The 26,208-nt window shown below is 38.3% G+C and overlaps 1 protein-coding gene across 3 annotated transcripts in view; it reads right to left on the bottom strand.

Annotated features, from left to right (window-relative positions):
• EXOC2 (exocyst complex component 2) overlaps positions 1-26,208 on the bottom strand; it is a 136,256-nt gene that overhangs the window by 88,180 nt on the left and 21,868 nt on the right. For all 3 annotated transcript variants that reach the window (XR_008575767.1, XM_054815814.1, XM_054815815.1), the window contains exons 4-6: positions 25,651-25,777; positions 17,431-17,544; positions 11,046-11,170 (exon numbers count right to left, since the gene is read on the bottom strand). Coding sequence is in view for 2 of the 3 variants with exons in the window: in XM_054815814.1 (XP_054671789.1) it covers positions 11,046-11,170; positions 17,431-17,544; positions 25,651-25,777 (366 nt within the window). In the remaining variant the exon portion in view is untranslated. The remainder of the gene's footprint in view (positions 1-11,045; positions 11,171-17,430; positions 17,545-25,650; positions 25,778-26,208) is intronic.

The following is a 26,208-nucleotide window of genomic DNA, read 5'->3' as shown; positions in this document are numbered from 1 at the left end:
TAAACAGATACTTTAAATCAAATGTGGCAAGTACTACTGGAACAGCAAAGTGCACTGATTTGAATTTATGTATTTTGAAATCATTCTATGAAGCATATTTGAGAGATACTTTCTAAATAGATGTGGATAAAAAACTTAGTTATATATTGCCTCAAAGACTTTAAAAATGTCATATTTTTGAACCATTAATTACATAGTTAATTGGTCAGCAATTAATGCTATAATGTTACTCCTGAAGGGGGCACACCTAAGGACTTCCAAAACTGAACTGCAACATTTAAACCTCTATCAAAGCACCGGTTGTTGCCAATATATGTAAAACATGATGAAGACTTCCTTTAATGTACAGAATGAGAAGTCCTGAAAAAGCGCATGATTTACCATGTTAGCACTTTCAAAAAAGTCATGAACTGTAGTTTTTTATTCTGAATGCAGCTATTTAGAAATTGTATCATGATCATTAACCAGCTCCTGGAAGTTTTAAAACACATCTTAGAATCACAGAATGGTTTGGGTTGGAAGGGACCTCAAAGACCATCTAGTTCCAACCCCCCTGCCATGGGCAGGGACACCCTCCACTAGACCACGTTGCCCAAAGCCCCATCCAACCTGGCCTTGAACACTTCCAGGGATGGGGCATCCACAGCTTCTCTGGGCAACTTGTTTCAGTGCCTCACTGCCCTCACAGTGAAAAATTTCTTCCTGATATCCAATTTAAACCGACCCTCCTTCAGCTTAAGGCCATTCCCCCTTGTCCTATCACTACATGCCCTTGTAAACAGTCCCTCTCTCCAGCTTTCCTCTCCAAAGTAGTTCTCTTTCTCGTCTCCTTTAGGTAAGAATATACAATAGCAATACTATTCCTTTATCTTCCTTTTAGAGGATGGAAGATAATATTTTTCACACTGGTAGCATCTTAGCGTAAAGTATTTGAGATTCTTAGTGTGAAAATAATAGTATTGTAAAGCCAGGAAGAATGATAACATTAAGCCAATTCATAGGCATGTTCAGAGAAAAAGATGCCAATGGGGAAAAAATAAAACAAGGTATTAGGTTCCAGAAAGGTGGAAAACACTGCGGAGTACACAAAAAGGCATATTAAACATATGTAACAGGTAGCATAAAACAGGAGGGATTTTTTGACCACTGTCTGAAATAAGGTATTTTAGGACATACTAAAAAAAGTATAGACCTACCTGAGTTACTCTGTATACACACAAGAGAATTTGCTGTACTTTCTTCTACATGTTTAACATGCTACTTTGTGTACTGAAGCTATTTTTATACACTATACTCAGATTTAGCAATAAATGCATTCATTTGTATACCAAAGTTGGGTTACCAAAAAAAAGGTTTTCAGTTTTCATAGTGAAAAAATGTTACGAAAAATGCTTTATCAGAAAGTCCAAGCTTACTTTGTTTGCATCAACTCATTTTTAAAAAGCTAAGTACATGCTCCTTCCATGGGGACCAGACAAAAAGTGTCTGAGTTAGAAGTTTAGACAAGCAAAACTATATGCAGTCAAGATAAATATCTTTAGACCTAATCTGATTGGAAGGAATTTAGAGACACTCAAATTATTGTTTTATCTAGGAGTACTAAACCCATACAATGGTGGGATGGTGGTGTTTGGGACAATCCCCATTCTCTTGCACCCACATGCTTCCTTCTGCTGGATCTAGCAATTACACAGCTGCAGGGCAGCCACAGTGAGATGATTTGGTGGAAAACTAACTCAGTAAAAGACACTTCTTTATTGACCAGTGAGCTTGTCCAAACCTTGCCTCAGCTGTGCTGCTGCAATACAAGGGAAGAGAAAGGAGCATGTGGCCAAGGGTGGGTGGAAAGCCAGCCTCCACCTCTCACAGTAGCCAGCAGTCAAGATTAACTTCAAATGTAACTTCACACCCTCAACACACCACTGACTGTGGTAAGAAGAGCAAGGAGAAAATTTTAGGTCTTTGAAGGCCTGAAGTAAAGGATGGACAGGATTTTTTCTTGGATTGCCAGTCACCCTGGACTCACCTGATACAAACTATACAGGTTGGAACAGCAGCTGGAAACCTAGGAGAGCCTGTTTACCGTTCCTGAGGAGCTTTACTGTAGGGAGCATACAATAACTAAAAATGAGAAGCTAGGTCTAGATGCTTCAGCTAAGGCCAGAAAGTCAACTCTATTTTTGTATTACCTTTGCCAAAAGCGTTTAAGTTTCCCAGCTAAGTCAGAATATTTAAAGGCTTGCAAACTTCAGAGCTGCAGTGAGATACTAATAATAGTGAAGAGACTAAGTTTAGAGCTCAATCTCTAAACTGTGACTGAATACTTCACAATTGGTTATTTTTGGTCAAAACACACACAAAAAGTTCAATCTGGCAAATAAGCCATAGTACAGGCCTTGTAGTAAAATAAACTGCAATTAATTCATTGTTGCTTATGTTGAAAACAATTTTATTTAATCTAAGGAAGAATATAGTTTTCTACTTGGCAACCGTAAATCTAACAAATTAAACCACCCTTGCCAGGATCATGCAGTTTTTGACTTGCAAATTTCATTCTTGATTTACTCATTAGACATTTGTTAAAACATATCTTGAGACAGGCACCAGAGTGGTATCCTCAAAACTTCCTCAGCCTAACTCAGCTCAAAGCAGCACAGGTGCAAGCTTTCTACCATTTTCTGATTAAAAGATGGCTAGAAATGCATTTGGTATATCTGAAAATCTTACACATTTCCACAGAAATATGGTTAAAGAAAAAAGTACCTGAAATGAATCAAAAACTTTTAGTCAGATGCAGAAAATAAGAGGAGAAAAGAAATACAAAAAAGGAGAGACTGACTTAGCAAAGTATTCTGAAGATCTGATGTGGTAACTATAAAGAACTTGGCACCAGAGCACAGTACAGAGGGATGAAGAACACGTTAACACACTGCCAGGATTCATGACAATGCATGAATAAGAATGCCTTTGGTTCCCTTTATCAAAAAAATTAATCGTTTTCTGTAATTTGAACAAAACATAAGAAGGTTATTGATGAGGACAGCACTCCTACATAGGGTAAAAACCATCTTCTGAATGGATTCCACAGGAGTGCACAGCGGTATGTAATGAGCAAAGCAATAAAGACAGCATGTCATGAACAGACCTGGTAACACATTACAATATGAAAACCTAAAAAACCCCATGGCCAATAGTCAATACTACTAATGCGGGTTTTTTTGCTTTGGTTTGGGTTTTTTCCCTGAGATTTCCAGATATTTTTGCAAATTGCATGGCAAACTTGGCTTTATTTTGGTAAGCGTTGCTAATCCAAGAAAAACTACAGAATAATGAAGTAAATATAGTATTGTCTTTAATTGCCTTTTTGTGTTTTGTTTCTCTAGCATTTACTTTTTCAGTTTGCTTACCCAACACAGTGGCAAAAACCAAAGAAAATGAACAGACTTAAAATGATACAACAAAAAATACTACAGTACAGTGCTAGGAGTAGAGGTTTCATGGAAATAAGAGACCAAAAATTGTAGTCTAACAACACTGTGAGGCCTGATAACTTTGTTCTCACACAGGCTTATATTTAAGCGAGTGTGACATTTCTAGGCAAATATCTCAGAAATAGACAGGAAAACAGACTTTATTATTCTGCTTATACACTAAAAATTCTGGGACTAGACGCAGGTCTTTGCCAGGATACTTCAGAATTTTAGAGTATGGGATATGCTATTCTCTTTTTACCAACACAGCGCTAACCTTCTGGATCGATGAAAGCTAATGGTAGAAATAAAAGCAGCTTTTAAATGTTACATGTATTTTAAAAGTGGTATTGAAATCAAAATGGAATGATGTAACATGAAATTAAGCTGGTTTTATGGCTTGTAGGTCAAGTCTGGCTCAAATTTAGTAGTAGGTATTTTTTGTACACTTGCAATTAGTTGTAGTATTTGCTATCTGAAAACTGCAATTGCAAAACTAATCTTTCTTTTTGACGCCTTACTATTTTTCAAATGAAAAAAAAAAAAAAATTAACTTACCCGAAAAACACAAATTCATAAAACATGACAGCCACATAGTAGCTAAAAGCTGCCATGACTGCATCCATTTGACAAAATTCTGCAGGCAATTAGATTACATCTCTAAAACAATTACTGATTTAAAAGAAGCTAAAAAACCAGCATAAAACCAGGTACAGGCTTGGGCACAGAAATTTCACTATGGACTGAGACAATTCTGGCTATTTCACACTTTGAAATCAGACCATTTCTTGCTTGAGACACTGAAAAAAACACCCACTAGACAATGCTATGCTAGAACCTGCACAAAAGGAAATTTTGAGCCTTTAATCAATCATGATCATGGAACTTTTGCTTTTTTAGAGTTGCATTAAGAGAATAATTGGTCTGCTACAGACAATGACCGTAGACGTCGCATGAAGAGAAAGACTGAGACTAAGCTACCTACCACCACTTATATACTTTACTGGCACTCCTCTGTCAGGTCATCTTCCAGCATGCATTGCTCATTGCAAAGTCTCCCTTGTCATCTAGCACTGCAAGATCAGAACGCAAGTCTTCAAGAATCAAACTTAAATCAGCATGCCTACTTTTTCATTGTGCATACATGAGACGGCCCATAAACATAAGGGCAAAATATGTAGCAGTGATAGTGCAATTGCTTCTTCCTCAGCTTTTGTGTTCAAGCGTAGCACAAGGATAACTCAAGCCTTATGACATGAGCATCCACTTGGAAAGCTAGACAGTGAGCTTAGAGTACCTCAGCTATTGCTTCCTGACTACCTGGAGGCATGATCTTAACTCAAGACTGAAATAATTTAACTTGCAGCTACTGTGGGGCACATACATGCATGTAAACTGTTACTCAGAAGTGACTGATATGCTGTTAGATACATGCAGCATCTTAGTTTATCCTTGCCAGCTTGTTTCCATGGCCCTGTTCTTTCTCAACCCTTTTGAAATACCATATTGAAAATTAATAGCTATAGTAGCAGGCTGTTCTTACCATGCAAAGACTATATTCTATAACTTGAAGCAGGATGAGGAAGATAACATAGAATCATAGAATGGTTTGGGTTGGAAGGGACCTCAAACGTCATCTAGTTCCAACCCCCCTGCCACGGGCAGGGTCACCCTCCACCAGACCAGGTTGCCCAAAGCCCCATCCAACCTGGCCTTGAATACTTCCAGGGAGGGGGCATCCACAGCTTCTCTGGGCAACCTGTTCCAGTGCCTCACCACCCTCACAGTGAAAAATTTCTTCCTGATATCCAATTTAAACCTACCCTCCTTCAGCTTAAGGCCATTCCCCCTTGTCCTATCACTACACTCCCTGATAAACAGTCCCTCACCATCTTTCCTGTAGGTCCCCTTTAGGTACTGGAAGGCTGCAATAAAGTCTCCCCCGAGCCTTCTCTTCTCCAGGCTTGACCTTGTCATCAACCAACACCCCCAAGTCCTTCTCCTCAGGGCTGCTCTCAATCCATTCTCTGCCCAACCTGTAGCTGTGCTTCGGATTACCCCGGCCTGTGTGCAGGACCTCGCACTTGGCCTTGTGGAACCTCATGAGGTTTGCATGGGCCCACCTCTCAAGCCTGTCAAGGTCACACACCACACAGAGCTCTCAACACAGCTATTCTAGCCATTTCAAGTCAGCTGTATAACATTTAAGTAGCAATCCTATGTTTGAATTTGATTTAGTCAAAGCTGTATGTTTAATGAAAATTCATACTATTTGGGAAAATGCATCTGAGACCGAAGCAAAGCAAAACTATGAATTAGATATGTTACAAAACAGGAACATGACAACAGCAAAACCTGGTATAACAGTCTGATGCCATACTACCTAACAAAAATAGTTATGGACTAACATTTCATTGGACAAATAGACAAAAAGACAAAAGAGAGTGAACTGAGATAAGAACTAGCAATGTAAAACCACTTCAAAGTTAGACAGTATTCAGTCTAGTTTGCCAACAGAATCACTAATGAAAAACTGGCTGTATATACTCTCTTTGAATTCAAACAGGACATAACTCCTCAAAAGCCAGAAGCAAAGGGACACTTCTATGACAGACGAGCACCAGTTTTTAGTTTCTCAAATTCCCAGTCTGACTCAGAATTGAATACAGATCCAGTGGTTTGGTTTCTTCTGTTTTAGTTTCAGAGAAGATTAATTTAACAGCCATAATGGCAACAGAATATGCTTATTCATACTCAGTCAGATCCTGGATCACTGACATGCTCATCCTAGAATGGATCTTAGGGGATGAAGTGTAAAAATATTCTATAGGAAGGGGAAAAAACCCACCCCAAAAGAACAACAAAAAAAAGGCATTGACCAGATAGATATAGGATCATTTCAGCCAGGTAAACATTATTCTAGCATACGTATGAAGTAAGGTAGACAAAAAGCTAACTACAGTCTAAGTTCCCCATCATACTGGCATTCCCATAAGCCACACATCTGAACAGGAGTGAAAAGGGCAAAAAGCAATAGAGCTGTAATAGTCAGCAGTGCTTCCTTTGTATAGATTTCTTTTCTGAAAATCATGTAAGATGTGTTTGTAGTTGTAACTGCACGAGAAGAATTTTTGCCATAACAAACTAGAGAGTCATATCTAAATCTCAAATTTGTTCAACATCTCTGTGTTTCAAAGACAACACAGCATCTTCTTTACTTGTCAATATGGATGTCATACTTGCATGGTTTTGCATAACTGAGCAACTGAAGTGGTCATTTCCCTTTTTTTTCTCCTTTCACTTACATAAAAAGAAATTCTGCAGCCTAAGGCTCTTTGTAAAGAGCACTTCTGAAAAAGTATATTCAAAGTAAATTAATTTTCTAGCTTTCCAAAGACTTCTGTGCAGGACATGACTTGCTCATGAGAATAAAACACAACATGTCTACAAGCATATAACAGCAGGCTTTTTAGGAATGCTACTTTCTAGGTTGCAATTAGAATTATGGGAAATAAATCAGCTGAACTCCCCGACTTCGACAAGTGGGTCAAGTTGAGGTGAGCCCAGTTCCCCTCAGCTCAGTTTCCAGCTCTCTTCAGCTGATGAAACAAACTTCCTGTTGAACATCTCCTCTGCAGCAAAGTCACTGTCAAACTGTCAGCCAAGCTAACGAGCAGAGAGACATGAGGATCTGATAAGGCAATTCTATTTTCCAAGAAATTAAACCAAACAAGCAAAGGTTCTGGCCTATTTGACCTCTTATTTTCTTAGTAAACAGTTTCTAAATCACAAAATACAATAAACATATCAGGCTAGCTTCTTAAGGTTTTCATTGCTTACTTGTGAAAATATTAATACTCATTTAAATGTGTAATAGAGCCTGATAGCGCACTTAAGATCAGACTGATCTTACTGATCCCAGCTAATGAAAAAAGCTGCACCATAATCAGTAGTTCAGGGTTTCCCAGATCAAGTTCACGTATTTGAAACAAACATTGTTAAACACTGTTAAAAGTGTATGAGGTGAAAAAAAACCCAGGTATAAACAGATATGCAAATATGAAGTACCTGGTAAAGCAAGTGTTATACCTCTTAAAGTGAGCCTCCTACAAAAAGCAACATCCTGTACCAATTTAGGGAGACCTAGGAGAAATAACTGTACACAGATAGCTCCATTCTACAGCAACAATGGAACAGACCTACAGTTTCTAAAGGAAGTTCTACTCTAGGATATCTGGAGGGGAAAACTGAGAGCCTAAATTTTTGCCCATCAACAAAAATGTATCTTCAGAAAATGCATTATGTTTTAAAATCTTCCCAGAGGAAGTGAATTAAAAAAAATCCCAAACCCAAACGAAGCAGCCCAGGAAATTTAAATCATATTGGAAGACAGTATTCAATAATGATTTTCCCTTGAGTCTCTTTTCATCTGTGACAGTTGTATGCTCAGCATCAAATACTGCAAATTTGTAGAACCAACTTAAGAGTTTGTGCTGAAGCAACCTTTCAGATTTGAAATATTCTTCATGTAGCTGTGTTTAAATGCATACAAATTCTAGTTGCACCTTTTGAAAGAAGAAAATAAGACACACAAATTCACCCTTACATTTACCAGGACAGAAAAGTGCCATTATATCACCTTGCACAAACACTGTATAGCCACAGTATAATGGGATTTTTAAATTTAATGTTTTTCTGTTAAAGAGCCTGAATTTCGTCATTGCATGCCTAAGAATTAACGGGGGTTTTGCTTGTTTGAGGGTGGGTTTTTTCGGTTTGGTTTTGTTGTTTGGTGGGGTTTGTTGTTGTTGTTTGTGTTGTTGGGGTTTTTTAAGTTTTGTATCTGAGCTGTTTCTTTAGAACAATTCTAATAATGCTTACACTTAATTCTTGTCATCTTTCCTTTGAGAAAACTGTAGTGATAAAATGTCCTGGAGAAAAATTTTGTTATCTGGCAGAAGGGCTAGATGATGGTGTCAAAGATAACCCTTTTTTCTTATTGCTTCTGGAAGCATCTCCACATCCAACTTAGATGTAGATTGTACCTATTGTAAGTCTTTCCAAAGATATGCAATTTTTCCAGCTATGCTCCCTCAAAAATATTCCGCATAAGGGGGAAGAAAGGGCAAATAAGCAGTTCTGCATTACAAAGCTGAAATTCATATGCAAGAAGTTGGGGTTTTTTTGATTGAAAAGAATCAAAAACACTTCTGTATGTGAATTTAATAGGAAATTTCAAGAGACAAATGCATATTAAAATGCTACAGAAGGCAGCTGTGACCTGCACTGTATCCTCATTAAGAATTTTGTTTCAGAATTTAAAAACGAAATACTGTATTGATAAACACCTTGAACTCCTGTGTTACAGCTTTGAATTTTTAAGAGATTAAGACTTCAACACTAATTTTCATTTATAACAGCATCAAGGCCATTCTTTCCTAGTCAATTTTAATTCACTCTTTATAACAACACAAGCTACAAGTCTGCTTCCTTTTGAGCACTTAAGGGGGATCACTGGAAGGAAGACAAAACCAGGCCATTTTGGTTACAGGTGAAAAGTGGCACCAAGAACCACGAGTCATCTGAAATTTTCAGTTCATAATTTACCTAAAGGACTGCACTGATAAACTCTAATTAGGTAAAAATAACACTCTGATACAGATAAGAGGTGCAAAATGCTACTGCATCTATTAGAATTTACTTTTTTTTTTTTTTAAAGTTGAGCACATAGTATTTAGTGCAATAGGTGAGTTTGCTTTCCCTATCATTATTTTATTAGTATTTTTTATATTCCTACTAGTTCTCTGACTTATCTATTTATGGGGAAATCAGTCTCCAAAAGCAAGAAGCCTACACTTTAATAGATGGGACGAGAGAAAAATCACTCAGTTGTGTTCAGACCTTCTAAAACCTCACAACATTTATGGTTTGCGTTAGCTTTCTGTAAATCCCACTAAGCCTTTGCTGGTCCAAAAAATAAACTTACAAGATAACACAGATACCCACCGGCACTACTTTTTATCCATAGCAGTAACTGTTTGAAAACAGAACTCTGTATCTTTTAGAGTATTTGATACTGTATATGAAAAGCCGATTTGATTGTGAAAAACAAGTCGCATTCCAGTATTTGTTCAGGTTTATTTAGCAGTTTGAATTATTTAAGAAAAAACAACATTTCAATATTTTCAAGACATTAAAGACTTACAAAGAAATAGCCTATTATAATTTTCCCTAGCATTTAATAAAAACTCAGCTTAAAACAAAAATTAAAGAATGCCAAATACTGATTCTTCTTAGTGTCTTTTCCTACGACTACCACCACATTTTTTAGTATTTCCACTAAATCCTTTAATACTTCTGTTATTGAACCTATCTAGATTTAGGCTAAGGTTTTCCAAAATCGATCAGTAAAAGGTCAGCTCTGGGTGGGGTAATAAAGATGCTTAGGAGTTAAGATTCTTCACAGGAAGAATCTTCAGTTGTCTCAAGAAGAGGTCTTTCCTACCAAAGCATGTACATCCACACTTGGGGAAAAGGTTCTCCTCTTAAAAATTACCAAATTAGGCAGGTAGCCAAAAGTTGTCAACCACTTTTGAAAATGCTGTCATCGGAAGGGCAAGTCACAGGTTAATCTGCCAGGGGCAGGAATATGGACAGACCACCAGGTGAAACAGCACGGTCTTCCCTTTTCCCCCAACACATGGAAGTGGCTATCAGACAGTGACTGGCCTGCAAGTGGGTCAAGAGAAAATTGGTACTTCCACAAAGCAGTGTTACTAAAGCCAACAGAAGTGCTAGCTTGGCTGAGGCTATATGTAGATACAAGTTTTCTTACTCTATGGTACCTGTAAGACAAGATCAATGATCAGGAGTGATAATCCTGCAATATACAATAGCTACTGAGAACAGCATAGTGGTAGTGTCAAACCTATTGGCATACTGTCACTTTCTTGTCCAGCACAGTCCCTAACTAGACAGGGCTACGACAGTAGCCCACAATGAGCTTTTACCTGAGAGACATTTTATGTACATATACACACACTTAAAGCATAAAATGCTTTTATATATGTAAAAATAAAGATATGCATAAAAATGGCACAGATTACTAAGGTAATCTCACTAGTGTGCTGCATTTTCCCTGTAGCAAGCAGAATATAAAGGCGTCTGATTTCCCAAGTCAGAGTGTATTGAACATGCATGTAAACATTACAGTCTGACTATGGGATAAGGCATCATAAAATCAAGTTTTTACATTGCTACAGTTTGTAAATTCTCTTAATATCACCTCCAGTTCAACATTTCCTCTCTTCTTCTGGATTTGTGGTCTAAAATCACAGTTTCATCAAATCCCTTCAATTCCTGTCTGAGACATTTGGTGTCAGCTTTTCTAAATATAGCACAACAGTCAGTCAGCCAGTCCCAGCTTGTGACCAATGTAATACAGATTTTGGACTCATTATACACTTTTAGAAGAGACTGCAAAGAAAAATAATATTTTTAATATTAAGTTCAACCATACATGTAGACATTGTCTTTTCTTTTATACTGTATCTAGTAAGTGCAGAGCATCTTTACCTGACAGAGCATCTTGTGCTTCAAAAAATGTGCTGAGACCTCCTTTCACATAAGCTAGACTCCCCTCATTTTTCTTATTGGCTTGTTTCTTCAAATTCACAACAGCCGTTTTGAGCTGATCAAAACTGAAAATAGACAAGAAAATCCCCATGATATTCAGACAATGAATAAGGTCACCTAATGAATAAACAGAAAAAACTACTTGGACAATAAAGGCAGCCACTTTTGCAACAGCTATTAAGGATGAAGTAATCGCTAACAAGTGTGCTTCTCGATACTGATTATTTACTTTTTAGTCCAAAAAGTTTTTGGTTTTTAGTTTTAATCCTAAATGCAGGGCTCCTATCACTTGTGATGGAACAGACTTCTTTATAATACAAATTAATTCAGAAATTTCTTCTAAACAGGCAATATTGCTCTTAGCTACCTGCCTGTACATGCCTTAAATAGGTGATAGTACAATGCACTACACTTACTACACTAGATTAACTACCGGGATGTTAGAAGTCTCTTTAATAATGACATCTGTTTAACTCTGCAGCTTAGTTCACAATGCTTTTTCACTTTTGGTTTCTGAATTCCTTCAATATTTTTATGTGGTTTGGACGTACAGTTCAGTATTGAACACAACATTAGTGCAAAAATAAAGAAAAGCTGAAAAGATTCCTGCTTTATGAAAGTATGTTTTTTTATATGTAGTCCACTGAATTGGTTTTGAAAGAGACTTCATAGGGGAATATTAATCACTAACTTATTGTTGTTTCATGTTGCATGGTAGGTTTCTTTTTATTTTAGTTTCCTAATATTTCTAGATTATTGCCAGTTTACATTTGATTTCACGTTTTTATTTTTTGCAAGCAGCTGCAATTAGTTTTAGAAGTGCTATATCGCAACTAGTTCTTCAATACATGCATTTTTTTGTTGATGACTATGAATATGAACCCCATAGTTATGCTCCTGGATTCATTATAAAAGCACTATCACAAACAAGCTCAGATAATTTTTCATAATTTTAATCCTCAAGGTCTTTTCTCCTACCTGCAGGCCAAACTCATCTCCCTAATACAAAAGAATCAAACGAAAAACCGCTCCATACCTCACAGAGGGGAGGGAAACAATGAAGTAAGGAAATTAAGACATAAGGCAATTCCCCCAGTAGCTTTTGTCCATTTTAATCAGTGATAAAAAAGACATATTAGAAGAACAAACCAAGCTGTAGCCCAGGCGGTGAGAAGGCTATCACCGCCTACTGCGAGACAAAAAACCACTGGTGCACTTACAGGCATTTTCCTTTTTATACTGATGGTGTCACAACATTTTGTTTTATTTCCTGTTTCCATCTGCTGGTCAGAAATCACATTAGTCAATAGCTGGATTGGTCTACTTGGCCATACAAGAAGTACTTACCAGCAGCATTTCCAAACTAACAGAAATCTGTACAGTTCTCTTTTTAAGCACCATTTCATGTTATCTGATGATCTAACAGTAAGTCTAAAGAGTTTATTTATATTTGTCAGGATATTGCCAGGGTAAAAAAAAAAAAAAAAAAAAAAAAAGATGCTATTTTGATTGCTTAAAAATAATTTCCTTCAAGGAAAAAACAGACATAAGCTAACCAAAACATGAGTGCACCACACATTTAGCACTCCCAATACCTGAGGTTACATGGAGGACAAGAACTAAACCATTGATGTGTGTTTCCGGAAAAACAGCACAGATTCTATGGGGCAAATAATTCTACAATTCCAGAATATTTCTAAGACTACACATTTTGAAATAGGAAGGAAAGAAAATAAATCAATTTTGCTTCTTTATTTAAAGCTAATTATAATTAGATTCAAAGCATGATTGGATTCACCCTACCCTTTGAGCCATTCTTCCTAATTGAGTTTCACACAGCTTTTTCCACCTTCAAAGATTTAGATTTTATAAACCAATATAAACTGAACTAATATGCAAACAAACAGCTTTCATTTAAAAACAAAAATCAATACTTTTTATTCCACTGGACTGTGGGGACCATGACTTGAAACTGTTGACATACAAAGACACAAATTGATTAAAGTTTTTTGTGCAAGAAAGATGAAGAACTTAAGCTGATACTAGACAAAGTGTTAAAAATGTTTTTTCTTAATAAGCTTGAATGTCCATGAAAGTGGACTTCCAGGTACTGACCCACTGGCATAGTACAAGTTAAAAATCAGTTCTAAGAAATCATTTAATTCATTTTCTGGATTCACAGCATTCTTAAATGTACCTAGGCCATTTATGACAGATAGCTGTCAAATCAAATCTCAACACTCTCCAGTTATGGTCATTCCACAGCTTCCCAAGTTATGCTGTCCCAGGGCTTAAGCAATCTAATATTGGTTTTAATCTGTGTCTAACCTAAATCTCCCTTGCTGCAAAACTAGTTTGTTCTGTTCTTGGTAAACCACCAACAAGTGATGGCTATCCTTGCACTACCCACTACATATGTCCAGAACATGCATTCTGGATTAATTTTGTTTCTTTTCTAAGCAGCTAATTCATTCAAGCTGTATACCCACCGATTCTTATATGGTCTTATTTTTGTGGCTCAGGTCTCATATCTTTCTTAAAGCAGTGGCCAAAACCGGGCAGCACGCTTCAACTGTGGCTTTAATAACATTGAGCAGAATGACTATCCCCATATCTTACATAACCCAGTCTTGCTGATACACCCCAGAAGATGATTTGTACTAGATAGCCAACTGGTATTTACAGCATGTTACAAACACAGATTGCCTTCTGCACTGCTGTTGCCCAACCCCAGGTGTGTACTCTGCTGGGCCTTGCACTCGACTATTTCATGATTGCTGTTATGTCCCCTGCCTTGCCTACAAGAATCTGATTCAGGAAAGCAGCATCCTTGATTTCCCACCTAGTAGCTACATTAGAAGTCATTCCCAGAACTCTCGACAAGCCTCCTGGATTGCTGCCTTTCATGCAAATATCAGGGAGGTTAAAGTCTTGTGCAGGAACCAGGTCTGCTCTCTGGAGACTTCCTCAAGTTGCTTAATGAAGATTTTGTTTACTTCCTCATCCCACTGTGATGTCACCCTTTCCAGCTTCTTGAACAAGCTCTCAACCGTTCTGCTACCTGCTCCATAAGAGGGACCATACATTCAAAGTGTTCCTTCACACAAAGGTCAAGTCCCTCTCTTCTTTCCTGAGTATCTTTTTCAGAAAGCCTCTTCCAATCCATTACAGAACCCCATGCATATGGGCTATCCCAATATTCCAGTGATATACTTGTCTAATCCCACATGTGGAGCTCTGGCTCCTCTTACTTGCATGTGAGCATGTAAAAGTACTCGAGGTTGGCCCCTTCCAACCATTTTTGTAATTCCTAGCAGTGCTCCCAATCCCATCACTGAACCACACACGTAGCCCTCTGATCTCTGTCCCCTCATTTAACTGAAAGCTGTTATCCCCATCCCTGATACTCCTAGTTTGAAGTCCTCATCACCAAATTGCAAACCTGCTGGCAAAGATGCTCCCACCCCTCTTTTTTAAATGAATTCAATTTCTCAGTTGCAGTCCTTGTTCTTTAGTAATGGATCCATGGCTATACAAGTAAAAATGTTGCCTGTGAAACCAGTGGTACAGCCAGCTGTGAACCTACAGGATGCATCCACTACTACCTGAATCTTTCCCCTTCACCTGTAAATCAAAAAATACCCAGGCTCACATGTTCTTCACCTTTGTCCCCAGGGCTTTGCAACTACTCTTGATCTGTTCTACATCGCTCTTGGCAGCATCACTGGTGCCCTCACGAATCAGCGACAAAATGGCAACACTCCAAGGGCCAAATGTAAAGGAAACTGCTTAAACACATCAAAAGCTGTTCTTTACAACTTTATTACGTCTTCAGCTTTTTTAAAAAACTTATGATCCCTGAAGTTATCAGATTGTGATAGATACATTCCATTTTGAATCACTCTTCTTTTAGTTACTTGATTTCAAAAGATGCTGTCATTATGTGTGTATTAGATAATGTTCTTTTGCTGCTGTTTTGGCTCTTCAATCTACCATCACTTTGAGAGGAAATTAAAGTATTTCCCAAGCAGATTAATGGTTATTTCTGGAGCTCCTAAAACCAAATACAACCACCTCCCACCCAAAAAAAACCCCAAACCCCAACTAACCCGCACCTGTTTCTAACATTATTTAAAAAAAAAAAAAAAAAATTAAATTTGCAAAGTGGTATTTCCCTTCAAAGTGCTAATCAGAATACCTAGCTGAAAACAACAACAAAAAAAGGCTCATCATCTCTACTAAAAATGCCTTCCAGTATTATCTGAACACCAGCAGATAGAAGTTTCAGAAATCAGTTATACATGCACAAATATATTTACCTAATGCATTCATCTCAGTACATATTATGAACTAGATTTAAAAATTAAGAAGTTAATGGTCCAGATTTTAAGAGATTTACCTCAAAAATCTTACTGGCTTGTCCAACTTCTTTCTACTATACCATTTTCCACAAGAGTTGACTAAAAGCTAACTCTCCTTACTAACAGTTTTACTCTTAGTCATCTGTTCAGTGCCCTTATCTTGAGCCTCTAGTCATGACTTAAGTTAATGTTTGGAGTTTTCACTCAAGGTCATGCTGCCTAATTTCTTCATTCATAAAGGGCTTTAACATGAAGCAAGACAACTGCCATCTGACATGGGGGGAAAAAGAGAGGGGGGGGAAAAAAGAGAGGGGGGGGAAAAAAGAGAGGGGGGGGAAAAAAGAGAGGGGGGGGGAAAAAAAGAGAGGGGGGCGGAAAAAGAGCGCGGGGGGCAAAAAGAGAGGGGGGGGAAAAAAGAGAGGGGGGGGGAAAAAGAGAGGGGGGGGAAAAAAGAGAGGGGGGGGAAAAAAGAGAGGGGGGGGAAAAAAGAGAGGGGGGGGAAAAAAGAGAGGGGGGGGAAAAAAGAGAGGGGGGGGGAAAAAAGAGAGGGGGGGGAAAAAAGAGAGGGGGGGGGAAAAGAGAGGGGGGGGGAAAAAGAGAGGGGGGGGGAAAAGAGAGGGGGGGGGAAAAGAGGGGGGGGGGGAAAAGAGAGGGGGGGGGAAAAGAGAGGGGGGGGGAAAAGAGAGGGGGGGGGGAAAAAGAGAGGGGGGGGGGGAAAAAGAGAGGGGGGGGGAAAAAAGAGAGGGGGGGGGAAAAAGAGAGGGGGGGGAAAAAAGAGAGGGGGGGGGAAAAAGAGAGGGGGGGGAAAAAGAGAGGGGGGGGAAAAAGAGAGGGGGGGGAAAAAGAGGGGGGGGGAAAAAGAGAGGGGGGGGAAAAAGAGAGGGGGGGGAAAAAGAGAGGGGGGGGAAAAAGAGAGGGGGGGGAAAAAGAGAGGGGGGGGAAAAAGAGAGGGGGGGGAAAAAGAGAGGGGGGGGAAAAAGAGAGGGGGGGGAAAAAGAGAGGGGGGGGAAAAAAGAGAGGGGGGGGGAAAGAGAGGGGGGGGGAAAAGAGAGGGGTGGGGAAAAGAGAGGGGGGGGGAAAAGAGAGGGGGGGGAAAAGAGAGGGGGGGGGGAAAAGAGAGGGGGGGGAAAAAGAGAGGGGGGGGGAAAAAGAGAGGGGGGGGGAAAAAAGAGAGGGGGGGGAAAAAAGAGAGGGGGGGGAAAAAGAGAGGGGGGGGGAAAAAGAGAGGGGGGGGGAAAAAGAGAGGGGGGGGAAAAAGAGAGGGGGGGGAAAAAGAGAGGGGGGGGAAAAAGAGAGGGGGGGGAAAAAGAGAGGGGGGGGGAAAAAGAGAGGGGGGGGAAAAAGAGAGGGGGGGGAAAAAGAGAGGGGGGGGAAAAAGAGAGGGGGGGGAAAAAGAGAGGGGGGGGAAAAAGAGAGGGGGGGGTAAAAGAGTGGGGGGGGGTGAAAATAGTGGGGGGTGAAAACAAGAGCGCGGGGAAAAAGAGAGGGGGGGGGAAAAAGAGAGGGGGGGGAAAAAGAGAGGGGGGGGAAAAAGAGAGGGGGGGGGAAAAAGAGAGGGGGGGGAAAAAGAGAGGGGGGGGACAAAAGAGAGGGGGGGGGAAAGAGAGGGGGGGGGAAAAGAGAGGGGGGGGGGGGAAAAGAGAGGGGGGGGGAAAAAGAGAGGGGGGGGGAAAAAGAGAGGGGGGGGAAAAAGAGAGGGGGGGGAAAAAGAGAGGGGGGGGAAAAAGAGAGGGGGGGGAAAAAGAGAGGGGGGGGAAAAGGCCCATAAATTAGGTCTGGTTAAAAATGAAGCTCTCCTCATAAATACATTGAACAGATTGGTTGACTCAAGTTTCTAGCCAAGCAGAAAGTAGTAGAGACTACAGGTCTATTACTGCAAGTGTCAACCACCAATGACACATCTATTGTCTAATAACATCAAGTGACTTGCATTTAAAACAACTGTTTATTTGACAGCAACAAACCTTGTTGTTGAATGATTCTCAATCAGGTACCAGGCAGCAGAAAAGTTTTCACTAGTGAAGTCAGCACTCATCCCAGGAAACAGTGCCTCTAAATCTTTTTGAGGAAATCTGCCTCTGAAAAATGAATATTCATTTCTTCAGTGAGACATATTCTAGTGAACAGCTTACAATTAAAAATATCAGATAAAAAAACCCCAACAAACTAAATCATGTTCCAACAAGATGTAAACATAAATGTAAACTCAACATGAAATTAAATTTGGTATGACAGACACATGTAGTATGACTGGGAAAGACTCAAACATACAGTAAAACTAATTTTACATTTTTGATTTCACCATCACACATATGACAGAAATGCTGCCTGAACAAATTGCTTCTAAAGAAAGAGAACTGCTGCCTTCAGAAAATGGGACTAGACAGATGCGATGTGATACTGCTAATATGCAACTGCAGGACCACTAATGCTGAAGGTACTCAAAGTCAACTCTACCTTTTAAACAGTAAAATCAGTACACCAAACCAAGTAAATAAGAAAAAATATTCTCTATAAGCCATGAACCAGTACCCACCTAACATTAAAATGACAGGACATCACCAGGTTGACAGCTTGTAAGTGATCTCACACTACCATTGTCTATTGCTCCATGTGCAGCAGAAGTCCCACACAAACATGAAGGAAAATACACAGAGCATACTTCCATTATATACAAACCCTGACAGAAATCCTGAGTTAAATTCATCCTCTTGCAAAACAGAGTACACTGATCTGTCTGTTCATAGTATACAAAACACTAAGAAAAAGTGGGCATGTCTTGAGTGAGAAACAGCAAGCTTTTTTGTTTTTATTCAGTCCTACAATGCAGAGGGATAGCACACAAGCTAATTCCTTGTGAAAGCAGATTCTCTACAACAGTGTTTTTGAAACTATAAGTAGCTTCTAAGACACTCATATAGAACATGTATTCCATTTATTTTAAGTCAGTGTAATTAAAATATTTAAAGTGCTTTTTGATGAAAACATAACAATCTTCATCCCTCAGTCCAGACACACACTTAATACTTGGCCATATTCACACCACCATGCAGTCTGAGTACATCACCAGGCACACTCACCACTCTATTCTTTACACCAGCTGCATCGCATCTTCAGAAACAAGTTTGCTTTTGGTCAGCCCTGAATTGGTCAGGCAGTTGGACAAGATGATCACTGTAGGTCTTTTCCAACTGAAATATTCTATTCTATTCTAAAAATTTACTATGTCATTTTTGGATCACCACGTCAAACTCAAAAGTCAGTAAGATCCTTCTCTGATGCTCACAAGGTAGGTGAGCTCTGCTATATGAAGTAGACTGTACACAAATGCAAACCTGCCACATTTGGCATTTGAGATCAAACTTGGGTGGGGGTAGTGATCGAGAGTCAGCTATTGGAATTACATTTAATACGTATGAAAAGCCATTTGAATGGACACGAAAGCAATGATTTGTTAGTTTTGCTTTTTCTGTAATCTGAACATATTTCAAGATAACTAGAGCTGTTTTTATCACAAAAAGCAAACAGCAGATTAAGTGAAGCAAATCTAAAGGTAGGCGCATTAAAAAGTACAGTTATGCAGAAACAAGAGTTGTTTCTATTTGTATCCGAATGGCCATTAGCAGAAGCAGGTACAAATGACCTACATATATAATGACATGGCACAGAAGTCTTTCATCAGTAGCACCTGATTACAGCAGGGGCATGAAACAATATTTTTTAAAAACAAGCAAAAAAATCAAATGAGATGCAAAGAAAAGTGATGACATATGAAAAGGGGGGGGAGAGAGAGAGAGAGAGAGAAGGGGAAAATAGTGAGACAAACAAATGTAGCAACTAAAAATGAACATTTCTCTGTGTTCAAAGAAAGAGTGACAATGCTAATTTATAAATTTATAAACACAAGTAGTGTGATTCAAGATTACCAATGACCTTTAAATTCATGAATGCCAGTTAGTGAGCAGAAAACGCTGATGGATGTAAGGAGAAGAAAGTTTTGATTTATCCTTCCTTTAAAGACTTTTTAAGATATCTTACCTTTCATTCAAAGTAGTCAAAAATGCCCAGTAGGCACATGAATTTGCAAGACAGTACTTCACATGTGATACATGGCATGACTGTCCAAAAAAGCTTTTATATTAAATCCACGCATGGTGGCATCTTTGTAGTCAACTACATTTTTTTAATGCTAAAAACCAAAAACAATAAAACATTTTCAGTTACCTCAGAAGAGGCTCAGACCTTCAGTGCAAGTACTATGTAAGTGCACGTACATAATACAGAAGCAGAATTTTGTTCATATTTTCAGAACTTCAACATATTTCCTCAGAAGCCAAAAGAAACAGATACAATACAAAAAGCACACACACTCAACAAATATACCGTTACCAAATGCTACTTATTATTGCAAGATTGTAAGGCATATGCATGACAGTTTAAGCTTATGCATGAGTGATACAATTCCTAAGGGGAAAAAAACCCAACCCTGTTTTATACGTATATATATTGAGATAAAGACCAATAATTTAGCTAGGGATGTAATAAATTCCTGCAAATGAGTTTTACCCACAGACAGTGGGACAGAAATGAAGGGGGTTTTTTCAGTTTGATGTTTGACTGCATTGAAAAGTTATTAGGAGCTTTTTTCCAGCAGATGTATTTGCGCCGAACCATAAATTAGCAATGCGTTTATGGGTGCTTTTATCTGTGTGGACATATTTTAGACATAGTCACAACAGAGTAGAAACATGAATGTGAATGTGTGCGGTATGTTAACAATATGTTATACTCTGTAGTGTAGTATCCTTATTTTTATCATAAATTTTACCAGTAGTTTTTCCACTAACAGATATGGGGAGCTTGGAATGACTTGCTACAGCTGTGTTCACAACAAGCTGCTAACTAAAAAGTTCAAACTGAAAGCAACTGTATTTCTAAAACGTCTGGCCAGATGCATCTAAAAAGAGACTGACTCCACATACACACAAGCTTGTTTCATTAACTTCCATTAGTAAATTAAATAAGTCATTGGAAGTTGTTCTCATGAAAACTTGCTTACCATTTACTTACAAACAAGCACATATGTGACTTGAGAAAATATTTCTGGTTTACTCTTTTCAATATTACAGGGCAAATATGAACTAGTAGCAAAAGCTGAGACCATGCTGACATACAGTTAAATTGTTGATCATTTTCCTGTTGATTTGCTCATTATAAAAGAATCACTTCAGGAAGCAACTCTGAATACTTAATCATTGATTAAAAAGCAATCACTCTAAAAGAAACTGGGAACCACAAATTGAATCCAGAAAACCTCAGAAAAAGTAGTAGTTTATCATCCTTGACAACTCTATGTATTTTGTTACCTTTACAGTTTCAGCAAAGGTAGACATACTGCATTTATATAGTAGAACTTTCTGCTAGGCAGACTTTTTATTTAAAACAGAACCAGATCTGGTACTAGACCTCCAGTTAACTTTTTAAAGTAGCCTTATTCATCCACAAGCAACAATTTTAAATATAAAAGTAATTAAGATTTCACATACTGTTTGTATTCATGAGAACTATAACAAAAATAAACTTGGTTTCAAGCCACTACACACTTTCACTTCCCTCAAATATATTTTGAGTGTATCTATTCGAGTCACACAGTATTAGATGGAGCAGTCCTTGCTTCCACATAAAGGGCATGCACATTTACTTTGGATTCAAAACACACAGGGTACAATCGATTCACTTGCATCCATCAATACAAGCCCCTCCCTCCACTACCCCAAACTTTAGGTTCTGTATAGCCTGATACTCAATAAATCTAATTTAACATCACAGCATGTATCAGCTCTTACAAAGCTCTACTACAGAACTGTTGCATATACAGAGCATTTATATTCTCCAGAGGTTTAAGATTTGCTGTAATCTCCATTAGTAAACCACAGCCTCCAAGCAGTCACAAGTGAGTAACGGCAACAGAATGCAATGGATACTAACGAACAGAGCCCGACTATGAATACAGCTTAGCAAACTGCAATTTTTCTGTAAAGATTATAAAGCTCCCAGAGTTCCACAACGTTGTAGTATGCTTTTCAGCACATATGACAATATTTGCAGATAAAAGGCAGGTCCCAAAACAGGCAGGATACAGTCACCAAAAGGTAACTTGAACTTCAATTCCACAGGAGTTTATAGGTCAAAAAGAGTTACTTTAAACAAACACAGATTCTGAATAGCAACCAGCATAAACAAGCTCCAGTTAGAGCTGCTGTACATCCCCCTCCTCTGTCTGGTACCAGTCAGACTCCTAGAAGCAGGCTTTGTACCAGCTGTACTGTGTTAATCATGCACACAAGAAGACCAGCACAAGGGACACTGAAGTAGACTAAACACAAGAAATCAGAAGGTGTTAATAAAGGTCTCTCCAACAACCAAAGACAAGGATGCATTCTGGCAATTACTCCCTAGTAGCATTGAGTTTATCAGAAATATGACAGCAAAATGACAACCATATTTGAAAAATGGCAGACTGTGATAAGAGAAATCTACTAAGAGATTACAGGCTGGTAGCCACAACTGATGCGTCAGCCTTACAAGCAGTAAGTGTTACTACAATTTTTAACATCATAAAACTAGGACTATATACTGCATCTCTCTCCTGCAGGTTTCACAATTTTTCCGAACGCATCTCTGAGAGAAAAGTTTCCACAAGTCCATCACATTCAAGGATGAAATTGACTGCATTTCCATACAAACCACTTCAAAATAAATATCAAAGCCTCCAGAAAGTCTTTTTCTATCTCATGGTAGCAAGCTGATGTTTACCATTAGGTGGCAGCATAAGATCATCTGTTCCCTCCTCCCAGATGAACTGTTTTGGAAGCTGGCGTGGGAAGAGGGAAGCATCTGTATTGAGTGGGTGGATACAGAAGTATGTGGAATGTACTTAGCATGTCAGTATTTGCTTTCATGTACGAGATGGATCCACCATAATGACCTCTGCTACATGCACAACAACAAACACTATTCAAAAATTTTCTAACCACCACTAGGTCTGACTGCTGTTACTGCTTGGCAAAGAATGGATTTTTTTAGTCTGACAAAGTAGGTAGAGAAAGCAAGGAACCTTTGATTAAACCAGGACTTGTCATGCAGGACGGGAAAAGTATGTGGTACATCTGAACAAGCAATTCATTCACAAACCTTATGTAGATCTAAATTTTCCACCAACAGATTTCAACCAGTGCCTTTATGAAACAGGCATCACATACTCTCTCCCAGAACTGTTCAATATCCTGAACAATCCTACGCTGGTAGAACATAACCTACCAACCTGCTCTTGTAACAGCTCTAAACTGCTAAAACCACCCCAAGTACTGCAACATCACTGTTAACATCAGCATTTTCATACCAACTTTCCACATTTCTCAGACTGAGGTGATCACTCTGTATACTCTTTTTCTTCCTGTAAGCTATTTAAGCCTTCTGTAAGGGTTTCTGGCTACATCTGCCTTACACCACAGCCGGAAATATTCCTTGGAGGGGGGGAAGGTGACACAGATTTGCTTTGCACTGAAAGCCAGTATAAAGACAGTGATAGAAAACTAAAAGCTTTGTACCAGTTTTTATTCCATTCTGAAAACTAAAAAACTAGATCTGAAAGTATTGTAAATACCTGTTTTCTGGTGTGAATGAAATACTTCATAGCATACACACAATATGCACTAAGTAATAGCAATGTAAAAAAACCTTCATCTAATTGGATAAGTTCTGTGTTTTAAAAGATGAACAAACAACTGTTAGCAAGGCAGGAGAACAAATGAGTGCAAATCAGGCTTCTCCTCTCTTTCCCTCTCTCTCTCCCCTCTCCACAACTTACCCCTCAATCCCTCTACACAATTACTTGTTATACTGACTAGTGTTCCTTCTCTCAAACTGGTCATTTTCAACACCAGTGCTTGCTGTAAGCTTCATGCTTCACCTCTAATGAACTTGGAGATCAATGATATTATGCTTGCCCAAATATTTCCCTATTCCCCCCTCTCCCCAAAAAGGTTATTTTCTATCTGTATTTACATATTCCTGACATTTCTTTTTCACACAATATAAGGTTTCATTAAAATGATGTTTCCTAATGCTTTCAGATGAAACATTTAAAAATATAATATCGCTGGTTTCCTATTTAACAAACATCCAAACATAACTCTAAATTAAACAAATCCTAAACTAATGCTGTTAAGGTTTCAGGAAGATAATTCTTAATCTATCACATTGACACTGTCTTAACTGTAAGAACTATCAATTTTGGTCATGAAGTCAAATACTACATTAGAAATTTTGTTAAAATAAGAACAAATCAAAAGTAACTGCGTCACAGCCATTGTATTTACAGAAAGAAGTATTGTGAGATACACATGGATAGAGGACTATGCAATAGAACTAGTTATCTTGACTTAAATCTCAGATAAAATAATGGAAAAGCTGTTGCAGGTCTCAACAAATACAGAATTAAAGCAGCAAAAATTAGTTTTAATGACAGTCACAACTATTTCATACAATGTTTGAGAACGTATTATATGGGCTTTGAGATTAAGTACTTCATTGGAAAAAAAGTGACTAGACAAAATTAATATATCATCATTTTAAAAGGGACTTGCTATCATAAGAATGATTAAAACCTCACTTTTATGCAATGCCAATAGAATAGAGTAGATTAAAGAACTATCAAAAAAAAAAAGCCCAAATCCATGGAGAAGCAAATCTGAGAACATCTGTAGGTAAAGTTTTACTAAAGCCCACATTACTCTGCATCATCACCAATGAAAAATACTGATAATAGCTTTATCACCAATAATTTTTTATAAATAGCTGGTAAAAATATTAAGAAAGAAAGACTGTCATCTGGACTGAGAAAACAGACTTGTCAAGGAAGCAACAAACAGAGAAACGCCATCAAATGCAAAAAGATAACAGCTAGGATAAAGAAATCCAGGCCATCCCTACATAAGCAACCATGCCAGCAGCAAATGTAGCAACTCCAGAGAATCAGCTAACAAGCCACTCACTGCTAGTTGCCAGTGCAGCACTGTGGTAAAAAGATCATGGGTTTTTTTTAAATTATGAACAGGGGAGGGAGAGAGGCGGAGAGATGGGAAACCTTCTGATGAGACACTGGAATACTGTCCACAGTCCCAGAATTCACATTTTAACAGGGTTGGAAAACTAGAGAAGATGAAAGAAGTATCTATCAGAAGTTACATCAGAGGCTGGAGAAAAATACTTAAGAGACAAAATCTTCAGATTACAAAAAAAAAAAAAAATTGGGTTAGTACTTTGAAGAAAAATACATATTCAAACTAGAAAAGAAATGCACAGCCAGAGACTGGGAAGCTGATGATGGATCCCATGCAGATTTTGGGGAAGTACGGTTTCCCCATCAGAACAAGGTAACAACGGACACTGCAAATTTTCTCCAATGCACTCCTGACAAAGAGAATATTCAGCAGATGAGATCCCTAGTAATAGCTTAATTTTAAATAGCCTTTGTTTTTGGTAGAGCTGGTATCTTGATCAAGAGAAATATTATTCCTGATGTTATTTCTAGGAATTGGTCAGGTTTGGAGCCTTAAGAGTGTCCCATTTAAAGCCCTCTAATCCCATTTATCACTCACTATAAAGTTTCTATTTCAGAAAAAAGTGTCATAAATTCCACCATACTTATGAATGAAAGTAGTCTGTGGGTTGGAAAATAGTATTAATATTTCAATAAAATAAACTAGTGGTATAATAAATAACATTTTACAGTGCAATTTTAGAAACAGCAATCTAAACATCCGTAAAAGCCCCATGAAACTCAAATGCAACAGTAAGTATTCCATAACTACAATGTATAAATCCAAAGCCTTAGGTTATTTACTAGTCCTCAAAATCTAAACATCACTGAGGTTCAATATATCAGGCTTTTAGATTATCTACAGTTCTAATTGATGATCCAAAAGTGAGGATTACAAAGCAGGATAGGATGTGCACCAACAGCTCTTTTGACTACCAAATAGTAGCACACCAACAGATAACATATGTATGTATTTTTAAAACTTTCCCTGCCCTATAAACCATTAAACTTCTCTGGAATTCATAAAGGCACATAGAGAGAAAACCACTAAAAAAGTGGATTAAAGCCATTTGGTACTCACTTGTCTATCTCAATACCAAGCGGATTAGCTGGACGTAGGGACAAGGGGGGAATCCCTTTGTTCCTATCAGTGCGCATGTCATAATAGTTCATTTCATCCACCCAGACAGCAGACTGATCCAAGATACCTAGAGAAAACAAAGCGCAGATCCTTAAAACAACAAGGGCGGTCCAGCACCGTCAACTTCTAACATACTGAACTAATTTGAAAAATCCTGATAAATATAAAATGCATGCCTAGGTAGTATATTAGAAGATACACGGCAAAACAACCTGGATGGAATTATGCTAAATTACTTTATTATAGCTGCTGAAAAGGTATTCATGGCTGAGCATCAAATATTACCTCTTACAGAGTGCACAGTTTCATGTATATTAAGAGCATTTTCTTGATCACAGAGTATTAGTATTTCTCTTTCCTTCAAGTATTTTGGTATCTGTCCAAACTTTGCCATCTACTACTTTCAAAATGAACAATTACCTAGAGGTCCTCTTATTTGCCTATTTTAGGGAAGATCCCTTTTCTGTGCCATTCACTAACCAAGTAAGTAACCAACCT

Source organism: Grus americana, chromosome 2, assembly GCF_028858705.1.
Source record: "Grus americana isolate bGruAme1 chromosome 2, bGruAme1.mat, whole genome shotgun sequence".
Taxonomy (NCBI): domain Eukaryota; kingdom Metazoa; phylum Chordata; class Aves; order Gruiformes; family Gruidae; genus Grus; species Grus americana.
The sequence above is the reverse complement of the archived record's forward strand: the minus strand, read 5'-3'. Positions and strand labels throughout refer to the sequence as shown.